Here is a 23,283-nt window from a genome sequence, read left to right as displayed (position 1 = left end):
TGATTCCTCTCTTCTTGAGGTCCCCCAAGTATCCTGTACCTGCCTGGAAGGGACTTTCCTTACTAACCTGGTAAGACTGTCAGGAACCCTGAAAGCAAGGTACCAGGCTCTTTTTCCAAGGGGATTTATTGACTCTATAAACTCAGCCTTAATTATTTAAAACTGTCTTGTCATATCTGATTCTATGAATCTTCTCAAATCTGACATTCCAATCAAAGCTTTGATAATATAACAAATGTTTCCAATTGTGTCCTGTTACAAGAAGAATAGAGTCTTATTAACTTAGGCAAATAAATATTTTGTCATAAAGAACATTCACTAAGTTTCCAAATTCTGGAGGGATCAGGTAGGGAGAAAAAGTAATTGTTTCATCCTTATTCACGAAGGTACACTTTATCAAATTGCTCTAAGTCATAGGTAGCTTAAGAGAAAAAGTTTCCTTAATATTAAAGAACTTAATCTGGAAAAACAAAACATTAAAGAACCAACAATGTTTCAGACAATAAGTCATAAAAATTATAATCATCCTCATCAGTTCGTTCAGTCTGTTATTAATTCTTGTTCTGCTTGAATCCAGTTTTTTCATCAGTTCTGGAGATTCTTACTCAGTTCAGTTTTATGATCTTAAAGTTATCAGAAATCTGTGCTTGCCAGAGTCCTTTCCATGAATCTCCTTGAAGATGAAGCACACTTGCAAACACCTCTGCAAAAGCATCAGAGTAAAACAGTAACTTCTGTAAATGACAAAGACTTAAAAATGGCCATGGTTAAAGATCTGATTAGAGTTCATTACAATGCGATTGACAAATAAATTTGGTTATCTCTGTAACAGACAACATTCTAGTTATTATTAAGGTAATTACTAGAATTATGACTGATTAACATTATACCAGACATTTCAGAATTTTAGGAATTTCATACAATTTCTGGAATGCTTATATACCTATACAAATACAACATAAAGAAGGCTTAGTATTACGTCTTATTTGACAATGCTTCCCATGTAATTTAACATATCAGTAAGCCTCTATCTCTCTGTTTTTAAGGAGAAAAAATCTTTTGAGTTGTTCCAGGGGCCCTCTGGAAAATCCCAATATTACTTCCATGTCAAAAAGACTTTAGTTAGAGTTTGATTTGGCGAAGTTTGTCAAAAATATCAAAGTTTGGACACTTGACTAAATAAGGATCACACTATGAAACAATACATAGTTGTCTATTTAACCAAAGCGACAATAAAAGATTTTAAAGGCAAATAGAGATTGTTACACAGTTGTGAGCAAAACTTATCTCTTTTAATATTGAGATGATTCAGTTCTCTTAAATAATCAAAGACCTGATTAAGACAACATGAAGCACAGGAAATTATTTTGATAAAACACCGAATCTTTGCTTTCTAGGCAGATAACTTAAGAGGTAAAGAAAAACCTTTCACAACTTCTTATCAGGAGAAGACCAATAGTCCAATAGAACTTTGTCCTTTTAACAGATGAAAGAAAATCAAGTTCCAGTTTTATATAAGTACACTATTGATATTAAGGCTTATTTTAAATACCCTTATAATAACAATTCAATTTTAGCCAGCTTGATTACACAACGTAAAATTCTCTTTCTCTCCCCCTTCAACTTTCTATATACATTTAGTTTATCCTTTATTTTCCATCTTCCCATTCTGAAATAACCAGCTTTACTTTAGGACAAAATCACTTTCATTTCCTTCAACAGAAATGCATCTCCATACATCATATCTTTTCTTAGGTAAAAATATATCTTACTTTTCTTACATACAGAGTTGTTTCCCATATTATTTCTGGTAGCTTTAATTACATATATTAATTAGAATTCTTAACCCTTAGCAACCTTAACTTCTAGTGAAAAATAAGAAGTGAGCAATTGTGAACTGTTACACCAGAATTCCGTAGACTGGCAAATTTATGAATACATTTCATAATTTTGAAGCATACACCTTTTCATAGTACAATCTTTCAATGTGGCACAAAATACATTTACTAATAAACCCAAATATCTTTAGTTTCTTTGTAATAAGATAAGAGTCAGTAAACCTATGTTCAGTAGTTAATGTTTCACTGTTTCATCTTATTTGGAAATGATCTAGATATTCAGTGAGATTCCATTATTTAACTTAGCTTAGCAAAACTTTAAGGTTTCAAGTTACCAAAAAGATTTTAGTAGCTATTTTTAATTAGAATACCATACACATATTTATTGCTGGAAAGTTCACCTAAAAACTCTTATCCCACTTACATCTATCTACATCACTTCCTCCCAACAATTATGTTTAGACTATTCACAAAAACCTAACGAGACATTAGACAAAGTCAGGCATCATCCCAAGCTATTTTCCTTGCTGACCAATTTTGCAACAGAGATAATGTTATCTATGTATTTATGAGAGTTTTAGAATACCCAATCCTTACAAACACGTGTCCTTCAACCCAAATAAATAGAGCTCTTTATACATTAATTTCGACAATACCATCTGGAGGTAGAGAACTATCACATCTCTACAACATACATGTATAAACATACATAAACATACAGACAGATGCAAACAAGACCTTATAACTATTGTTCTAAAATTTTAGCCATGAGACACATACAATAATACAAAACTCACTAGCTTATGAAAGAACAGTTGGATTCAAACTTTGTTTTGGCAGTTGTCACCTGCTCAGATGGCTAAAGCTTTTTACTAACATTTGTGGGAGGACATTTAAGAGTTTTCATTAGTCCGATTTCCACATAGTTCCTTCTCTTCTGCTTCTGATGAGAAACTTCTCCCTAAAGTTTGCTTTTCAAAGAATGGTTCTTAGGTCCCAGAGAAGATGAATGTAGAAAATCTACATCAAGAAGGCACAGAGAAAGTACTCAAGTTTTCTCCAAGGAGTTTTGGGGTATATTTGCCTATTATTAGAGGTCTAGAGTAATTACTATTTAAAATTGTCCTTCTTTTTCTTAAGTGCAGTACAACTCTGTTTCTGAAATCCCAATATCTACAAGCATTTTAAGATGAAAAGGGGAGATTTGGGGATTAATAAGGCTAGGTGGACTTTGAATTGTTTCTAGAGCCACATTTCTGGTTTTGTAGAGATTTGCAAGACAAAGACAATTGTTTTCTGTTTCAGAGAATTGGGCTGTAACCTGAATATCAAGAGACTGACCCACCCATCCAACTAAACTTGCTGCTTTGTATAAGGGTGATTTCCTACTAAGATGGAGATCAAAAGATTTCTACATTAGAGAGCTTCAGGGTTTAATAGACTGAAAAAGTCTAAGGTGTTTTAAACAAAGGCCTTATTTCTGAGTGCATATTCAACCTTGGACCAATTCACCTTAGGGGGGAAAGCCTCTACAATTGCTCTATCAGCCTCTGAATATCAGCCTCTATTGAACCATTTCTGAGTCACTTGTAGGAGGGCCTGGGAGAAATTCTGGCTGTCTGATTCCTCTGTGAGGGGGTTTTTTCCCCAGGGGCCCGCCTGGCTTGTCTGATAACTACGGTATAATCATGGGTGAGAAGAATACCCCTTAACAGCCAATCTAGGTCCCTGTGAGTGGGGCTGTGAATGGTCACTGATCTTTCCAACTCCTCTCTTAGTTTGGTAGGATCTTCTGAAAGTAGAGGTAAAAGGGCTTTGTAATTGAGAAGATCTGCATTTACTTCACCTCTCTAAAGCTTTATCCTTGAAGTTGGAATAATAGTCCATGCTGCATAGGTTGTGAAAAGACTGAGATAATAACTGTAAAGACCATACATAGCCCAATGTCCAGCATGTGATAAACCTTCAATGAACGATAGCTATTATTATTGTTATTTTATTAAGTGAGAAGAAATGAAAATGAATTTTGCTTTATTGGACAGTTAAGAATGGTAGGGAGCAGAAAATGGGCTTTTGCCTTCTTCAGTCACCAGTTTTTTGCATGGTAACTCTGTCTGAAGTTGTCAGATAGGCGTGAAAACACTCCCATACACTCCCTCCGAAAGGAGGGTACCTACCAGGTGCAGACCATTCCTCTCAGTACAGTAAGCTCAAAATGAATGGGCAAGGTCAAGGCAAAGGAAAATAAACAGAGATCTGGACACACAGAGGAGAAAACAGAGAGGCCCTGGGAGAAGATGGAATAAAGACAGGCCAGACACAAAAGGTCAATCAATATCTCACCTTAAAATTAGCACCCGTGGGGACTTCCCTGGCGGTCCAGTGGTTAAGACTCCACCCTTCCAATGCAGGGGGCGCGGGTTGGATCCCTGGTCTGGGAACTAAGATCCCACATGCCGAGCGGTGCAAAAAAAAAAAAAAAAATTAGCACCTGTGTTTGAGTCCCACTGTGGACAAGTGACAGGCTCCCTCTGACCTGGGCTCTCCGAGGATCCAGTGAGACCTTGGGGATGAGAGTGCTTTATAAACTGTAAAGCACTGGTATTTCCCTCAGTGCCCTGCTCAGAACAGGGGAAGGTCTCGCAGCCCCTGTGCCCTGGGGGAGAGCTCTGTTCCCAACTTGACTGAGCTGATTCTGTCTCTCTGAGTCAGTTAACCAGGTGGTGGTGGAGCCAAGGCACCCAGCCAGGGTCTCCAGCTCTTTGGTACTGTGGCTCCTGTGTCTCTCCGTAACGCCAGTGTCTGCCCCCCCTCCCCCGGGAGGGGCCCCAGGGTCTGCTGGGGGCCAGGCTGCTGCTTGGAATCCTCCACTCCCACCTCGTGGAATAACGTCTGTGGGAGGGAGTTGTAGGGAAGGTGGAAGCAGGCCTGAGAACCAGCAAGCATGGTGCTTCCCAGTTAACAAAGTACCATTCATACCCATTCTCTAATGATCTAGGGAAGTAGATCACACCCATTCTACAGATGAAGCAACCAAGACTTCAGGAGGAGAAATGATTCACCCCAGGTCGCAAGGTCTCTGACTCCAAATCCCAGGCTTTTCCTCTGGGCAGATCTGAGGACCCACATAGGCATGAAAACCCACCTAAACACACTGTCTGGTGGAGGTTACCAACCAGAGCCGAGAATTCCTACCTCTAAAGCAAGGTCCAAATGGATGGGAGTAGTCAAGGCAAAGAAGCAGAAAACAGATTTGGACACACAGAGAAGACAGAGGCCCTGGGAAAAAAATGGAATCAAAAAAGGGTATCAATGTGTGTTTCATTATAGAACTTCCCCTGATTCTCAGAGAGTCACTGAAAGTGACAGACAGGGACAAACCAATAGGCAATAAGAGAGAGAAGCACAGAAAGACACATGGAACTTTCTGGGAAGGCTGTCAGAGGCAAGCCTGAGGGGGATGGAGGAGCTGGGAAGAAAACAGAAGGGACCGTCAGAAAGGTGGCAGCGTATGTGGGTTTTGTGATAGTCGTGGACTTTATTTTATTTTAAACTTTTTATTATGGATGTGTACATATTTATACAAGAGAAGAGAGAATAATATAAAGAACCCCCTATTCCCATCACCCAGCTCCAACAATTGTCAACACATGGGCAGTCCCCTGGACACCCCTGCCCACTCCCCTCCTCAGACAGCCTGTCATTTCCTCATGGATTTCATCTTGAGAGGGAGTTTGCTTTCCCCCACACCATTCTTAAAGCTGTGCGTGCACCAATGACCTGCACACACATCCACTCTCAAATCTTCACAAGCCCCCGCAATTCTCATGTCTTTGTGCCGAAAGAACTCACGCTGCCCTGGCCGTAGGAACAGGAAAATTCATTGAGGTGTCATGGAGGGTGACAGCTGGCAATTACTTACGTGGTCATCCACACTGCCAGGGTTCAAGTCCTGGCTCCACTGCTCACTGGCTGGGTGAGCTTGGACGAGTTTCTTCATCTTCTGGAGCCTCAGTTTTCTCATCTGTGAAATGGGATGATGATAGTACCTCTCACAGGCCTGTTGTGAAGCTGAAATTAGTTAATAAAAGCATAACCCTTAAGGTATAGCTTGGTGCACAGTAGGCCCTTGAGAAACATTAGCTTTCCATCCATCCATTTAGGAAATGTTAGTGGGCACCTGCTGTTGCCACATGTTGGGCCAGGAGCTGTGCACATGAGAAGAATGAGGAAGGCCCCTGCCCCCTAGGATCTCCCCATCCAGTGGGGGACACAGACGCATGAAAAGACTTTTCCACACAGTGGGCTGGCTGCTGTGACTGTGGGCTGAGTCCCAAGCAGTCCAACCTTCTCAGTTTACAAGTGACCAAACTGACACCACGGGCCCCCCTAAGCCTAAGGAGCCACAGCACTTAGCAGCAGAGCTGGGTGGCCTCAAAATGGTTTTTCCTGGCCAGGCACCTTTATGTGAGAGCCTCAGAGGAAGCTGGTGGCTCTGGAGGACAGCGGGGCCAATCTGGGCAAGGGTGCTCTGGGGCCCCCTGCCTGCAGTGTGGAACAGGACACTGGTCACAGGGCCAGGTATGTGCAGCGCTCTGGCTACTGGTTAACCAGGTGAAGGACTTCAGTCCACTGTGTGGTCAGGGGCCCAGGGCAGGAGGGGCCCAGGGCAGGGGAGTCCCGGACACCCCCTCACCTAGCAGGAGGCCAGGGATGCCAGGCCAGCTGCCCATGACGTGCACTGGATTGGGGCTGGGGAGGCGCTCAGTCTGGAGAGGGCTGACCCCAGATGCTCCAGGGACAGAGGAGCAGATGGGGTCTGGCATCTGAGGAGGTAGAAACAGCCAGTGAGAGTCCCCTTTCAACCCAATGAAAGAAAATCCTTTTCTTTGGTCCAAAAGCAGGGAATGGATGGGAAAGATCAATACTGACTGAGCACTGGACTCTCATTGTATCTAATCCTCACGGCAGCCTGTAAGGGAGTATTAGATCCATTTTCAGGATGAGAAGAGGAAGGCCCAGAGAGGGGCAGGGCCCCTCTACGGGCACACAGCTAATGATTGGTGGAGTGGGGCTCACTCCCAGGTCCAGCACTTTTCCCTCTGGCCCCCCTTACTCGGTGAGATGGAAGGGGCAACTTGGAGGATTCCCACCACTGGAGGTGCCCAGATGAGGCTTCGTGGCTGCCCATGTGTGGAGGGCTGGAGGCAAGTCCTGGGGGCATTCAAACCGCCCATGGCCTTGGGTTCCAGAGCCTTTGAGTGACCAGGCAGGAGTCTGTGAGTCCGTGGCCAGGGGTGGACCGGAGTGTCTCACATCACGGGTGTGGACAGGGTGCAGCTCAGCCGTGTGCTTGCCCAGCACGCAGAGTACACAGATGTTTCCCTCTCTCCCGCCCACCTTCCTCCCCTTCCTTCTCCCCTCTTCACTCATTCATTCAGCACGTGCTTGGATTTGTTATGTACCTTGTCCCTAGTCAGAAGCTGGGGGTGGGGTGGAGTGGGGGATGGTAGGAGTTCAAAGTGGAATGAAGCATGTTTCTTGCTTATGAAAAGCCCAGTCTGAACATGAGAGATTAAGCATGAAAAATGCACCTGTAGCAGGAAGCAGAAGTGATGAGCACCAGAGAGCACCGCAGGCTAAGTCTGGGGGAGGGTGGAGTGTCCTTTCCAGGTGACTCCGGCCTTAGGGGGATGAGCAAAGAGGCTGGTGCAACAGTTCCAGACAAGTGATAGGGCCTGAGCTAAAGAGTTTCCAAATGACCTTACCTGCTGTCTATCCATCAGAACAAGGCCTGGTGTTCGGGAACCCTGCAGTGCGAAGACCAATACTTGCTGAAGGTGTCAGGCGTCAGAGGCCTTCAGGGGTGCACAGCCCCTACCCTAGCAGTCACCTCATAGTCAAGTCTTTTTTTTCCAAGCAGCTGGTTGACACCCATTAGTGGGTTGTAAAATTAATTTCGTGTTTACGGCCAGCATTTTACAAAATGGAATGGAAAAGAACAAAATGAATAGAATTGAATTGAATTAAAGTTACCAGAGATCATATTAATGGTATTGTTTTATGAAAATTTGTTTTGCATACATGTATCTGAACTGGGTCATGGCTATAATGTATATTTGACTTGTAGTCAAAAAACTTAAAAACACTGATCTGGTCCAATCTCCTCATTTTGCAGAGCTTTGGGAGAAGAGGGTAGGGTGGGGCACTGGCCCCCTCCTGTGTTCTCTCTACTAAACTTGTCTTTCCCCTAAAGCATAGTTTATATTGACCTAGGTCTCCAAACTCAGCCATCCTCATTATTCCTGACCACTCCCAGAACTAGTGTCCCATCTGCCCAGTGGTGTGCCAGGAAATGTGTAGTAACTGGCTCCCTGAAAAAGGTATGCATATACGTACATAAGTTTAATATAAATTGTACTGTTAGAATAGATTATCACACAAAATTTACAGATAATAAAATATACAATGATCTTTCTTGCAGATTGCACAGAGCCAATTAGATCTCAAAGAATGCTTTCATTGATTTTTGCCAAATTCTTGTGTCTGTAGCCAACCTGCCATTGACCCGTGAGGATATTTTTGACATGAATGTTGGTTGATATTTTTATTGACATTAATGAGTAACACAAATGTGAAACAATGGAGACAAGGTATAAGTCAGAACTTCACTCATTTGTCAATGTCAGTTGCCAGAAACTATTTTTTGGATGAATGGGATAAGAGTTTTAAATTCTAGAAGAATATTTCCTCTTTTTTTTTTTTTTTTTTGCTATTCACAATGTAATGGCTACAAACATATGTTTAAATTTAATCTGCCTTGTTAACATTTTCTCTGTCACTTTCTAGACAGTCTGCAGAACAGTAAATCAAAGCCTGATTTGTAGTGTTCACCCATTTCCCTGGTATAAATATTCCCAGCATGGCTAATTTCAAGCTAACAACATGATGTTGCTGACATGGAGATGTGAAGAGAGGCACGGTAGTGGCACAGACCATAACATAGAGTTTTCATGGTGCAGATATAACAGATGTAAATAACCTCTAGAGAATAAATCATAGCAAAACGTAGCAAAATAATTAGGAAGTGATGGGTTTTGAGGCTTTACTACCTTCCTTTTAAATAACTTATTTAATTATACATTTATATAATTTAATTTTTACCAATGGTGGTGTTTAACAACCGGCTTGCAAAATTCCTGATAATGTGATAGTCCCAAGCTGGTACAAGCCAGCCTGAGCACACTGTTAAATCTACCTCCGACCCCAAGGCAGGACTGTGGGGAGGCTGTGTGTTAGAGGATTGATGGGATTCACAAAGGCGGGCCAGGGCTGGCCCAGAATCAGACACCCCAGCACACAGGCTACTGCATTGCTGGAGGCATCACATGGAGGGGCACGTGTGCACATACACACACACACACACACACACACACTGCACACACCTCTTCCTCCTTCCCAACCCTTCTCTGCACTCAGAAGTGGGAACCAGGTCAGGGTCCCGCTCACTGAGCCCCTTGAGCTGGACCTGAAGTAGTCCTGGGCTTCGTGACGTTTTCTGCTCACTGGCCCTCTCTGGGCCTCAGCTTCCTGAGGGAAGTTCCCATGGAATTTAACAGACATGCCCTTATCCTGTCTGTGCCAGGTGCTGGGCTGGACTTGGGATCAGAGATGAGTCAGCCATAGCCTGGAAGGTCAGCGAATGCTAGGAGCTCCAAGGGGCCACGTGAGCCAGCAGCGGAGGCTGGGAGGATGGTGACATGCAGGGGTGCCTGGCTCCCAGCCTCACCTCCTCCTGGGCAGGTTAGGTAACCTCTCGTGGCTTCAGTTCCTCATTATGAAAAGGAGGTAATACAATCTACCTCACAAGATTCCTGTAAAGATTAAATAAGGTAATATAAAATAGCAGGATTCCTAGGACATAGTGACACACAATAAAGTGACATTAATCAATAAAAGCTATTATCATATGTTTAACTTACGACTATAATTTATTTATTTTATTTATTTATTTTTGGCTGAGTTGGGTCTTTGTTGCTGTGCGCGGGCTTTCTCTAGTTGTGGTGAGCAGGGGCTACTCTTCATTGCGGTGCGCGGGTTTCTCATTGCGGTGGCTTCTCTTGTTGCGGAGCACAGGCTCTGGCACGCGGGCTTCAGGAGTTGTGGCTCACGGGCTCTGGAGCGCATGCTCAGTAGTTGTGGCGCACGGGCGTAGTTGCTCCGCGGCATGTGGGATCTTCCCGGACCAGAGCTCAAACCCGTGTCCCCTGCGTTGGCAGGCAGATTCTTAACCACTGCGCCACCAGGGAAGCCCTAACTTGTGACTATAGAGTGATAATGTTAGGACCAAAGGAATCAGGACTGCGGGAGCACAGAGACACCCCACCAAGGCCATGAGGCAGTCAGCGTGGGGATATTGGAGAAAGGAGTTGGGAACGCAGACGACCCTTGCTCTAGATGCACCAGCTGTGTGTCCTTGCTTGTTTCGCCCTCATAGCTTTTTATTTTCAATATTTTTTAAATAATGAAATATTTGTAATTTATACCCTATCACAGAACAAATCTTGCATGTTTTCACTTTATGCTGATTCCTGGGTAACTTCCCTTCAGAATGGTGTTTTATTGCTTTGGCATAAAATCCAGTCTTTTCCCTGATTACAAAAGCAAGCCATTCATTCATTCGACACGTGTTTATTGCTGTCTACTTTGTGTCAAACACTGTTCTGAGCAGCTATCAAGTAATACATCTGTGTACTACCCTTGGGAAATTCAAGAAAATCATTAAAAAAAAGTAGAATGAATGCAAATCTTACAACCCAGAGATGACCACTCTTCACAACTTGGGATCATATTGTTTTATAATTTTTTTTTTCACTTAACAGTGTATCATAAACACAGTTCCAAGCTATCATCAGTGGAAATCGGATTTTCTACATTTGGGGGTGCTGTTTTGCTGCTGCCCTGCAAAAGCTGTTCACCCCTCGACAGATCTGCCCCTCCACCCCTGGACCCACTAGGAAGCAGTATGAGTCTCAGAGACCAAGAAGGGGGTCTCAGTGGCCTTCTAACTTGGATTGACTCCAGTGCCTGCTTCATCTACTCACTGCTGGAGTGAAAGCATAGCTATGGACCCCTTATTTAGAGAGCTACACTCTCTACTCTCCCTGAGCTCACCTGTTTCTAGCTGCTGCCAGACTAACTCTCAGCTCTGCCCTCCAAGCAAAAGACCGGCTCAGCAGTGAATCTGTGTAGACAGAGTCACCCTGATGAAAGAGTTCTGTGGGTCTGTGTATCCTAACATTAGAAATTGCCTTTCTTTATTAAATGAATTCCGTTTCCTTTATTGATTAAATGAAGAAATCAAGTTTAGTCCGATCCCATTTTTGCTTGAAACTACAGGTTATAAACACACGTAATTATGGAAGGAGAAAGGGCTTTTAGTTACTACTTTATACATTTGTAAGTATTTTGAATGTTTTACGATGAACCTATATTACATTTAAAATGTTATACACACATATGAGGGAGGGAGGGAGGCAGGAAGAGTGAGAATCTTAGCATTCTAGTACCTGAATTCAGGCACCTCTCTGATTATTTCCGTAGTGTATATTTTTTAGAAGTAGAATTCCTAGAAATGGAATTGCTGTATTTAAAGGTTCTTGGTATATATTGCAAAGTTAATCCTCAGAATGGTTATACCTCCTTACACTTCTGATTACCAGCAAATGAATACCAACTTGTCTTAACCTTCACTAATGCTGGGTAGCAGCAGTCCCCAACCTTTTTTGGCACCAGGGACCGGTTTCATGGAAGACAGTTTTTCCACGGAAGCGGTGGGGAGCGGCAGATGAAGCTTTGCCCGCTTGCCCGCTGCTCACCTCCTGCTGTGCGGCCCGGGTTTGTAACAGGCTGTGGACCAGCACTGGTCCATGCCCAGGGCTTGGGAACCCCTGCTGGGTGGTATTGTTAATAATTCCCACTTTAATAGATAAGACAGCATTTCATCTTAATTTCTCCTTTCATTACTAGTTGAAATTTTAAGAATTTATTGAATATTTGTATTTCTTCTTTGTTGGTGGCTTAATATTCTTTGGACAGTTTTGTTCTTGTGGTGTTTCAATTGTAGTCTTTATTTCATTTTTTTCTCTTCCTGTATTTGCTGGAGTGATTGAATTTTCATTCCTTCATATACACTTCTTAATACATTGATTTACTTTCTATTTATATCCTTCTAGTAGCTAACTGTGGATTTTTAACATACTTACTTAGAATTATATTTTACTTATGAAGCCCAGAAAGAGAAAGCAGGTTTCTACATCATCTTTCTAAACATGACAAGAAATTGGTCATCATTTCACTTCCCTTTGTATCTGCACCTGTTCCTACCCACCTCTCCCTTCTTCCATGTGGGGTATCATCTGGTATTTCAACTCCAAATTGGCATTTCAAACATTTTATTTCACAATAATTACCAAGATATTTAACAATACATTTTCCTAATTTCTCTGTTATTCCTCTTAAATTCTTCCCCTTCCTCCTAGATTTACTTGAGAATTTCCTCCAATATTTCTTTCAATGAAGGTCTTTTTGAGTCTTTGTGTTTCTAAAAATGTTTGTATATATGTGTATATATTTAAAGTCCTGTGCTCAGGAACAATGGGAAGTTTTGCTAATTACTTTCTGTGGCTTTTTGCACCCTTCTACTTCCTCCTAGGTTCATTCTTCTTGTAGAGAATTTCCTCTACTCCTTATCTCAGAGAGGTTCTGTATTAACTTCATTTCCTTAGGAGTAAGCTCCTCTATCTGTTGAATTTTTGGCTCCCTTTGGTGGTGTAATCTTTCCTCATGTTTGATGTTTCTGGGTTGGGTGCTTGTCTTTGTGCTGGAGCTTCCACTGGGATATTTGTTTGGGGGTGGGTGGCAGCTGCTGCCACAGCTAGTACTAAGGCGTGCTTTCAGTGCAGCGGGATGGAGGTAAGATGTACCACTCGATGGGGTACCTCAGCAGCTGATCTACATCCAAAGCACCCGGTCCTTCCCAGGTGCCACCTGTGATCTGGAGCACTGCCTTTCTCTCTGTGACCCATGTATACTACTCCCAGAGAGGTTAACCCCATTGTCCCTGGTCGGTCAGCAGGGTGGGAGGACTCTTGGGTCTCTGTGAGACCCCAACTCATCATTCTGTGGTCTGTCGGCAGCCCCCGCCTGCATCAGCCTCTTGCATATGAGTGTAGAGCACTTTTCTGTGGTCACAGCCTGTAGCCATGCTGGCTGATGCTTTTTCTCTTTGATCTAGTCCTAACTGCTCTCCATCATTCAGCATCTTCTAGTAGTTTCTGTGTCCCTGATAGATTCCCTTCTTGTTTTCAAATATGGCTATTTTTTTTCTTTCTTAAAAAAAAAATCTTTTCTGCTATTTTGAGGGTTTTTGTAGAACGAGGAGACTGATGTATGTGCTCAGTTTACTTTCCTAAAAACAGAATTCTAAATTTTATAGTTCTGTCACATTTCTGACAGCATGAGTCACCCTCATCTCCCCCCACCACTTCTAGGTTGTCTCATTCCTATGTTTAGACATCACCGTGGAGTACTGGAATTTTAAAAAATTTCAGGGAAGTATGCCATGCTCATGGATTCCCAGAGGAATGCTCTTCCCTGAGACTTCTGGGAAAAGTGGGAGCTGACCGGGAAGGAAGCCCGAGGGATGGCCAGATGGATGCTGCAGGAGTGATGCACAGAGTGAGCAAGGATCTGGAGGGTGAGCGTGTGCTGAGGTGGTGCAGTGCAAGTCAGAGCAGAGATAGCAAAGTGTGGCGGGAGCCCAGAAGGGAGCAGGTCCCTTTCAAAGAGAGGCCAGGAAACTGCTGTCATGTGTTTCAGACACGAGATCCTAGCAGCCTTGTCCTGCAGACTCTGAGGTCTGGAGAGGACAGAGTCCACAGTCTGTCATCCAGCTGACCGCTGTCCTGCCCCAATAGCCCAGCAGTGAATCAGAGTGAGCAGATGCTTCTTGACCTCTGGCTATGAAAAACCATGTCCAAAGGCTGGTTTCCCGTGAAGTTACTGAAGCTTAAGTCTCAGGGGCCCTCACTTGCACAGGACCCTACCAAGGCTCTAGGAGGGTGGGAGGCACCTTGGTTAAGTGTTTACATGGTGATATGTTTTCCTTAAAATATGAAAAGATAAGATATTTTTGTAGTTTTATTTGAAAAGGACATCCAAATAATATAAGCTTTGGCGCCAAGGAACCTGAATCTGTCCATGACTATGTCATCAAGAAAAGGAGTTAGATCCAGTTAGTAGGGCTGTTGTATAGATAATTAAGCTGGATAAAGAGATATGAAAGAAGATAATCCACTTAGGGAAGACACATCACAGGTGAGTGGCACTGACTCAGAAACTGAAGTTAAAAAAGATCAGATGATCTCAGTGGGCTACAAGCCAGATTCCTGACAGTGATGCTCAGGCTGAAGGGTCAATGACTGCAGCAGTGACTGATGATGTGAATGTGTGTTTCGGTTGTTTTTCAGGACCAGGCAGCTAAATGGCACTTGTGCCAGCTCGGTGGACATGGAGCTCTTCCTCCATTACTCCCTCATCCCGTCAGTAAGTGAAGGCAGGGGAGGATGGAGGAGGGAAGAGAAGGGGAGCTGGGCTGCTCCCATACACAGTCTCCCAAAGGGATCTGAATAGGTCGGCAGAGACTTGCTCTCTTACATTATGCACTAAAAACATAGGCAGAAGAAGGCTTTGAAGGTCCCAAGAGTCAGGGGCGCTGACTTTTACGGAAGTCAAAAAAGGCTTTTCTGAGGAAGCAGTGCTGGAGCTGAGGTCTGTTGGAAGACGTAATGAAGAACATTTCAGGCAGAGGGGAGAGCACGTGCAAAGGCTCCGTGGCGGGCGGGAGCATGGAGAGTGTGAGGAGCTGAGAAGGCTGGCGTGGCTGGAGTGGGGAATTGAGGTGGAGGTGTCTGGGGAGGTGGGCAGGGCCAGGCCGTGTATGAAGGAGTTTTGTCTTTGTTCTAAATACAATGGGAAGTAGTGGAGTGTTTCTGGCCCGAGGATGGTGTGATCAGATTTATGTGTTGAAATGATCACTCTGTTTGCAAGTGGGGATCAGGTTGGAGGCAGGTAAGAGAGGAGGCAGGTAAGAGAGGAGGCAGGAAGACCAGTTAGGAGATGGTTGCAGGGGCCCAGGTGAGGTGATTTTACATCATCCTAGATGATGGTGGTCACCTCCAGATGTTCAAGGGGTAAAAGCAGTAGAACCTGGTAATGGGTTGGATAGAGAGATGAGGGAGAGGGAGAGGTTGAGGATGATTCTTGGGTTTGTAATTTGCACAGCTGGATGGATGGTGGTATCTGCCATTCACTTGTTAAGGAAAATTAGCGGGGATCCAAGTTTGGTGTGGATGAAGGAACAGGGCAGGGAGGAAAATCATGAGTTCCATTTAAGACATACTGAATTTGAGAAGCGTTCAACACATCAAAAAGAAATGCCAACTATGTAGCTGAACATATGATTCTGGACCAAGGCTGGGCTGGAGATTCAAGTTTGTGAGTCTTGTGTGTATTTGGTGGTCATTGAAAGTGTGGACATGGATGGGATCACCGAGGAAGAGAGGATGGGGCTGTAAGAGGAGTGGTCCTTGGACTGAACCATGAGGAGCTCCACATCTGGTGGTTGGGTAAAGAATGATCCAGCAAAGGAGACTGAGAATTACTGGAAGAAAACCAGAAAAGTGTGGCTGATAGAAGCATAGGGAAGAGAGTATTTCTAAGAGGAGGAAGAGGTCAACACTGAATGCTGCTGTGAGGTCAAGCAGATTGGGGCTTAATGTTTACATTTGGATTGAGCAACAAGGTGGTAATTAGTGACTTTGGCCAGAACTGCTTCCGTGGAGTATGGGAGTAGAAGCCATTTTAGGGGGTCAAAGAGCAAGTGAGAGGTGAGGAAATAGAGACAGCAAGTGTAGATAATTCTCAGGAATTTTCTAGTAAAAGGAGAAAAGGGGCATCAAGTATAGGAGAATATGACTGAATCCACAGGAATAAAAAAAGCAAAGAAGGATTTGCAACCTGAAAGTTATTACCCATTTTTTACAGATGAGGACCCTGAGGTTCAGAGAAGTTAAGTCTCCCTCCCAGCCAGTGTGTGGGAGAGACTGTATTTGAACCCATGTCTGTTCAGAGCAACACAAAGGAAAGCTCAGTACAAAACATTCTGGAAGCTCAACGGTGCATGCAGCCAGCTCTCCAAGTCTGGAGTTTGAGTCCTAGACATTCTGAGTGCTTTGCTCACCCACACACTCTCCTTCAGCGAGGGCACCGAGGGGCTGAGGATGAACGTTCTCTCTGACAAACTCATCTTCTCTTTCTATAGCTTTTCATCATTTTGGTCTTGTCCCTTCTCCAAAGACGAGAGCACCATAGACAGAGAGATGATGCTTCTTACCTCCTGGGGAACCGCTTCAGAATGATCATGTGAGTTGAGCCAAGGTCCATCACTACAGCTTGGGGTACTCTGTGTTTGGGACCAACACCATTTGTAAGACTAGGCTAACCACCAGTTACCTCCCCACCCACCTCTACCCCACCGTGGACAGCCCTGCCCCTCCCTGCCCCAATCCACTCAAGGCCCAGAGAGTTCAGAATTGGCTTCCAAGCTATTGCGCCCTCAGCACCCAGGGCTGCCCAGAAGTGCTTAAAACAACTCGAGGAGGCTCAGCTCACTATGGGAAAGGCCTTCCCACACTCAGCACCATGGCTACCCCAAGAAGCAGGGGGGAGAGAGTTCCCTGGCACTGGTGGCAGCAAGCCTACTTGTTGGGATGGAGGCATGAGACATGCCCCAGGAGAGCCCACTGGACCGGCGAGCTTTCAGGGCCTTTCCGACTCTGCCATTCTGAATCTCTGCTCCCCTTATCACATTTTTCCTTGAGTTCTAATTGTTCATCTCTCTGCCTCATCACCCTCTAATTAATAATAATGATGATGATGATGATGCAATTAGCATTTATTGCATACTGTCTCTGGCCCAGGCACTGAGCCATCTGCTTTGCCTACACTACTAGAATGGACCCCAGCATGGTGGAGGTTGTTATCCTCATGTAATGGATGAGCTAGCTCAGGCTCAGAGAAGTTGATTCACTTGCCCAAGGCCACAGAACTACCAAGTGACAAGAGCTTTAACCCAGGTCTGGTCGCTTTTGGCTCTGATTCTCCCAGTGTCATAACCTGAGAAGACTCAAGGATGTGAACACACTCAGGTCTCAGCCTTGGGCTCTGGAGAAGGGAGAGGAAGCCAGGATGTCAGGATGGAGTCTAAGGGTGATCTGACCTTTGCAGTGAGAGAAATCCAACAACAATGTCCATATACCATATACCAGCCCAGAGTAGCAAACATTCTGGATACCACCCATTAGAGGAGTCAGCCCCTCCCAAACTGCCAGGTCTAAGCCACATTGGCTGAGGCACAGAGAGAGACTGAGGCTGGTGGATAAAGAAGATCTTCAGACTTTGCCCTGGGCATTTGGCATGTAGGGCCTGGTGCAGGACTTTTTAAGTAAGACCGCTATATGGATCATGTTAAACTGCTTTGAATTCAATTAATAATGGCACAGTTTTGTTGCTCTCTGGCCACTTTCTTATGAAAAGCCCTGCTTTCCTGAGTAGTTTTAGCTCACCGTCTTCACCCATTAATAACCCTTCGCATGTGCATGACACTCCACAGTTTATAAAGCAGGTCTTCATTTGCCATCCACAGTGTCTCTGTGATATGAGCAGAGCAGGGGTGTCATCTCTGTTTTAAAGATAGGGAGACTGAGTCCCACATAGCGCTTAAGTACTACAGGTGGGATTGATTAGAATTCAAAGCAGTTCAACAAAGTGCGTGTCCACGAACGTGCAGTGAGCAGCTACTCTTCTCAAGGTCCTGTGCTAGGTCCCACTCCAGAGGAGTTTATGGTTCACTAAACAAGTGATAAGAAAAGCATGGACATGAACTTAGCGCTGAGGGGACCCAAGCAAGGCAGCAAGTAGGTGTGCCTGATTGGGAGTGGGTTGTCAGGGAGGTTTCTGAGAGGGGTGCTCCCTGAGTTGTGCCTTGAAGATGAAGATGAGCCAGCCAAATGGAACAGGAAGGTGGGGTCCAGATCCTGACTCCCAAGTCCCCACCTGCAGTACCCTTCCCTTCCTGCCACCTTGAGTTTTCATTAAGCCCGCTTCAAATGGCACTCCAGTGGGGAAAGCCTTTTCTCTTTGTCTCAAATGCAATTGCTTTCTCTCATGTAGACAAAGCTCTTTTGGTTAGAGGAAACAGATATCCACTCAAGCTTGTTTGCATAAAAGGGAAAGAAAGGACTTTTTATAAAGTTACAGAGATCTCACAGAAACTGGCAAGGTTGGCCTCGTGGGAACTAGAGCTCTTGAGATGGGCGTCTCTGGGAGACGGATTCTATTTTTGCCTCTTTGTGTCACTGGGGTCGCTTCAGCACCATTTTACCATTTTCCTCTCTGCCATCTGACTTTATCATCTGACTTAAGGATCTCTGCTTCCCCCAAACGTCGGCAAGACTCAATTTGGCATGACTTTCCGGAACAGAATTTTAACAGCTGACTGGCTCCTGTCCTCAGAATCACAAATCCAAAATACAAGGCCAGGCACGGTGATTGGCCCATACAAAGTCAGGTGACCATCTGACCACCCATAGTCCAATCAGCTGTGGCCAGGAGGTGTGATCACATGCCACCAGCATAGCCAGTGATACCCAAACCTTCCCAGGGATATTGGAAAGGAGGACTCTTGTAGACCATGCAGGTTCAGGGCAGGTTCCCCCAACCTGTCTGGCACATACTCTTTGTTTTGGTTTCTCAAGTCATACTGCTTGTGTCTCTCATAGATGAAATTCATCCCATTTTGCTTGTTGTCATGACTGCTGGTGTCCTTGCTTATGTTCCCCAGACTTGGAGCTTCTCCAGGGAAAGGATTTTGTCTTCCTCACTTTGGTACCCTGAATCTATGCCTAGCCCCCAAATTGGTACAGAGGGCCTCAGGATATGTCAGTTGAAATAAATAGTTTACTACTCAATAATCCCTCCCCAGAGTGGGATTGATACTTTGGAAATGAACTGTAGGAAGGAGCCAGTTCTGGCCTCACAAGTTGTTTCTCTTACTCACAGACCTCTGGACTTCGTGGGCACTTTTCGTAACCGATGGTCATATGGAGTAGCCTTTGGGGCTACAGCCAATAAGGTCATGTTCTTATTCTCAGAAGGCTACCAGCCCCTGCAAGTCCCACAATGGGCCCAAGGTACGTGCGCTGCCTCATACCTGCTGGGAGTTTTGCCGTGGAAATTCTTGCTCTTGGAGACTGCATGGCAGGGGTTCTCTGGGATCAGGGGATAAACTTTGTTGAACTGTCAATGTTCTTCTTAGCTTGTTACCTGCCCAAGGTCAATGCCAAGCCCACAAAGTCTCAAGCTTTTTTGTGGGGGTTTTCTCCCAGTTAGATTCAAAGGTTTTTTAGACATAGTAGAACAAAGTCTCAGAAAATAGGTTCACTGTCACCAACCCTAGAAATCTCTCCTGAGTCATAGCCATGACTGCCTTCTTGATATCAGTAAGCCCTCAGATGCTTCCTCAGGGAACAATGTTTACTTCTCTGGCCATTGTTCTGAGGCCTCTTTGTTCCCCGTGCCCTGTGCTCTCCCTGCAGGTTCAACCATCCCTAATCCAGTGACTCCCAAACATCTCCTGTCCAGGTTGGTTCTCTCTCCTGGGTTCCAAGCCTATATGAGCAAATGCCTACAACATCTCCTTAGTTTTTAGGAGTTTTTAATGCAAATTAAAACCAAAATGATGCATCTCTTAGAAGTGTACAAGTTAAGCTTTGGCAAATGTTTACATCTATGGAATCATCACCACAATCATAATAATGAACCCCAGAAGTTAACTTTTTCCCCTTTGTACTCTCTCCTTCCCACCCCATCCAGTCACCACCCCCATCCCCAGGCAATTATGCAAATGGAATCATACAGAATGCAATCGGGGTTTTTTTGGGGGGGAGGGGGTCTGTTTTCTTTCACACAACATAGTTGTTTTGAGATTCATACATGTTTAGCATGTATCAGAAATCATTCCTTTTTCATTTCTGAATAGTGTTCCACCGTATGGAGAGACCACAGTTTGTTTATCCATTCACCTGTTGATAGACATTTGATTTATTTTCAGTTTTTGGCTGTTACAAATAAAGCTGCTGTAAGCATTATAAGTCTTTGTATGTTTCCATTTTTCTTGGGTAAATACCTTTGAATGGAATGTCTGGATTATTAAGATCATGTAGTAGATTATACTTTTAAAGAAACTGTCAGACTGTTTTCCAAAATGATGGTTCTGTCTGATTGTAGATTACCACCTTCAGTGTATGAGAGTTCAAGTTTCTCTATGTCCTTGACAACACATGGTCAGTCTTTTTAATTTTAGCCATTCTAAGAGGCATGTTGTGGTATCTCACTGTGGTTTCAGTTTGCAGTTTTGTAATGAGTGTTGTTGTTGAGCATATTTTCATGTGCTTATCTGCTATCACTGTACCTTCTTTGGTAAAGCGTTTGTTCAAATTATTTGCCTATTTTAAAACACTGGGGATTTTTTGTTTTCTTCTTATTGAGTTTTGAGAGTTCTTTATATACTCTGTATATAAGTCCTTTATCAGATGTATAAATTGCAAATACTTTTCCCCAGTCTGTTGCTTGTATTTTTATTCTACCAACAGTTTCTTTTGAAGCGCTGACATTTTAAATTTTGATGAAATCTAATTTTTTCATATTTTCTTTTATGGATCATGCGTATGATGTCATATAAGAAATCTTTGCCTAAGCTAAGTCACTTAGATTTTCTTCTTTGTGTTTTCTAGAAGTTTTATAGTCTCACAGTGTTTGCATTTAGGTCTATGGTACATTTTGAGTTAATTTTTTTGAATATAGTGTGAGGTGTGGATTGAATTCCTCTTTTTTTTTTTTTTTTTGCCTTTGGCTATCCATTTGTTCCAGCACTGTTGTTGTTACAAAAACCTGTCCTTTGCCCACTACATCGCCTTTGCATCTTTGTTGAAAATCAGTCGGCTACACATGTGTATGGGTCTATTTCTGGACTGTCCGTTGTGTTCCATTGATCTGCAATATGTGAAGGTTCCAATTTCTCCACATCCTAGTCAACGCTTGTTATTTTCATTTAAAAAAAAAATTATAGCCATCTTAGTAGGCGTGAAGTAGTATCTGATTGTTGTCTTGATTTGCGTTTCCTTGAAGACTAATTGATGTTGAGCATCTGGCTGGACCAGAATATTGTTTCTTGCTTCATGGCTCAAGGGTTCCTCTTCTGTTTTTACAGAATGATTATATATATGTACCCTCATTACAACCTCATATTTTCTGAGTTGGCTTCTTCCTTCCACTTTTGTCTGGACCCACTACTACCCAGTTCCTAATGTTCTTACCTTCTCATTTTGGATTCTCACTGCCAGCAGTTTCTCTTTCACTTGGGGCTTGTGCTGGGAGGGGACTTGGATATTTAGTATAATGAGCTCATGGACCCTGATGGCTCCAGCATCCTCAGACCTACTAACACCTTACTAAGGTTTGCTGATTCTCACCTATGAATCAAGGCCTTCAGCTCTGTGCCCAGTTTCAGCTTCAATTTCCTGTGAATATCTGCTGGCAATTTTGGGTTCTTCTGTTCTTGGGATTTCAAAGATCCTATTGTCTTCCCTCTGCTTCCTCTTAATCAGATGTCGATATCAAATGGGTCCTGTCACTTAGATTTGTTGTAGATGTTTGTTTTTGGTTTTGCTATCTTCACTGCTCTGTCTGCTTTCATGGTTGGGGGAATTCCTATAAATTTAAAAATTATGCTGTTGCAGCTTCTAACCTCACAGCAATTATTCCTTTTATATGGTCCTTACCTGCCAGTCCTCCACTATTCACATTTACACGAATACTGACCACCTCAACCAACCATCTCCCATCCTTTGAGTGAGAAATGTCCTTCCTTCCCTCCTTCTCTCCATCCTACAAACTCCCACTGATATTTCATGGCCTTGCTAAATGTCACCACCTCCAGGATGCCTTCTCTGATACCCAGACCCCAGGTGAGGTCCATGACTTCCTCTTTTTGTCCTCACAGCAGGTTGAATATGCCTCTATTAGCGTACATATCACATCGTTTACTTTCCTCCCAGTCTTCCCTATTGGACTGTAAGCATCTCAAAGCAAGAACTTTGCTCATTCCCCCTATGTCCTTGGTGTCTGACCCACGACCCAGCTCAAAGTAGACACTCAGGAAAGGTCACCTTGCCCAATTACATTTTACTGGATCCTGTTAGACCATCTCAGAGCTAGTCAGTGGCAGCATTAATATTATTATTGCCTTATGGATGAAGTGCACAATAATTTACAAGAGGTTTTAGAACACAGTACATCACTGCTGTCTGTGTTGCTATGGTACACTTTATGGTGCTTTACTCTCAGTCATTTTTGTTTGTTCATTTATGTGGTATGTTTCTGCCCATCATACTGTGAGCTAATCAAGGGCAGGGACCAAGTCTTCTTCATCTCAATAGTTAGCCCAGTGCCTGGCATGGAAGAGGTACCAGGAAGGGCCTGTTGCATGAATGCATGAAAGACATCCCTGCATTCCTCCTTGTACTAATCTGGGGCTTGTCCACTCATCTCCTTAAGTCCTGAGGTCTGTGACTGCAAGTCACATGAAACCCCATAGCTGCCCTGGGTCTCCCCTGAGCCCGTGAGAAGAGGAACTCACGTCATCTCTGGCCCTGTCTCTCCCAGCCTTTGTGCTTCTGATCGGAGGCATCGAAGTCGGCCTGTCCCACTTCCCCTTCTTTGCTTGCCTCTCGTCGGAGTTCCGGCTGGTCAGCTCCATCCTGGGCTTCAGCTACTCTCTGATCTGGTAAGATGGACTCTGCCTGCCTGGCCTCCTGCAGTTCCTTTGGCCATGGCTGGACTCTGGACAAGGGGCTGGAGGTGACCTGAGAGCTCTCTTTGGAGGGCACCTTGCCCAGAACCGAGGCCCAGGGCGGGTGGGCGGAGTGACTGGTCCAAGGCCCACCGCAGCCCCTCCTTGGAAACTGCACTTGAGGCTTCAGAAGGCCAGGCCTGCATTCTGTCTGCTCCACAGGAGGCCGCTCATGATTAAAATATTCCCAGAAGTCAGGGTTGTAGAAAAATTCGTTTCTATCAACTGCCATCAGTCCCATGGTTAGAAGCAGGAGTCCCATTTGGATGCTGCTTCTCCTTGCTGTCGCTGCTTCCCTGGGAGCCCAGGAGAAAGTGCAGGTGCCCCAGCTGGGCGTTCAGTGCTGTCACAGTCTGGCCTCTCCCATCTCTCCATGCCTGACAGTCTCTAGCACATACCTCCAGTCATGCAAGA

At 44.2% G+C, this 23,283-nt stretch overlaps 1 protein-coding gene across 1 annotated transcript in view; it reads left to right on the top strand.

Annotated features, from left to right (window-relative positions):
* The first annotated feature begins 13,550 nt into the window (after positions 1–13,550).
* Positions 13,551–23,283, top strand: part of LOC133097300 (stimulated by retinoic acid gene 6 protein-like) — a 35,188-nt gene continuing 25,455 nt past the window's right edge. The window contains exons 1-5 of the mRNA XM_061199191.1: positions 13,551–13,756; positions 14,369–14,444; positions 16,222–16,322; positions 19,020–19,150; positions 22,683–22,803. Coding sequence (XP_061055174.1) covers positions 13,551–13,756; positions 14,369–14,444; positions 16,222–16,322; positions 19,020–19,150; positions 22,683–22,803 — 635 coding nt within the window. The remainder of the gene's footprint in view (positions 13,757–14,368; positions 14,445–16,221; positions 16,323–19,019; positions 19,151–22,682; positions 22,804–23,283) is intronic.

This window comes from Eubalaena glacialis, chromosome 9 (assembly GCF_028564815.1).
Source record: "Eubalaena glacialis isolate mEubGla1 chromosome 9, mEubGla1.1.hap2.+ XY, whole genome shotgun sequence".
Taxonomy (NCBI): domain Eukaryota; kingdom Metazoa; phylum Chordata; class Mammalia; order Artiodactyla; family Balaenidae; genus Eubalaena; species Eubalaena glacialis.
Note: the sequence above shows the minus strand (reverse complement) of the source record. Positions and strands in the feature narration are given on the sequence as shown.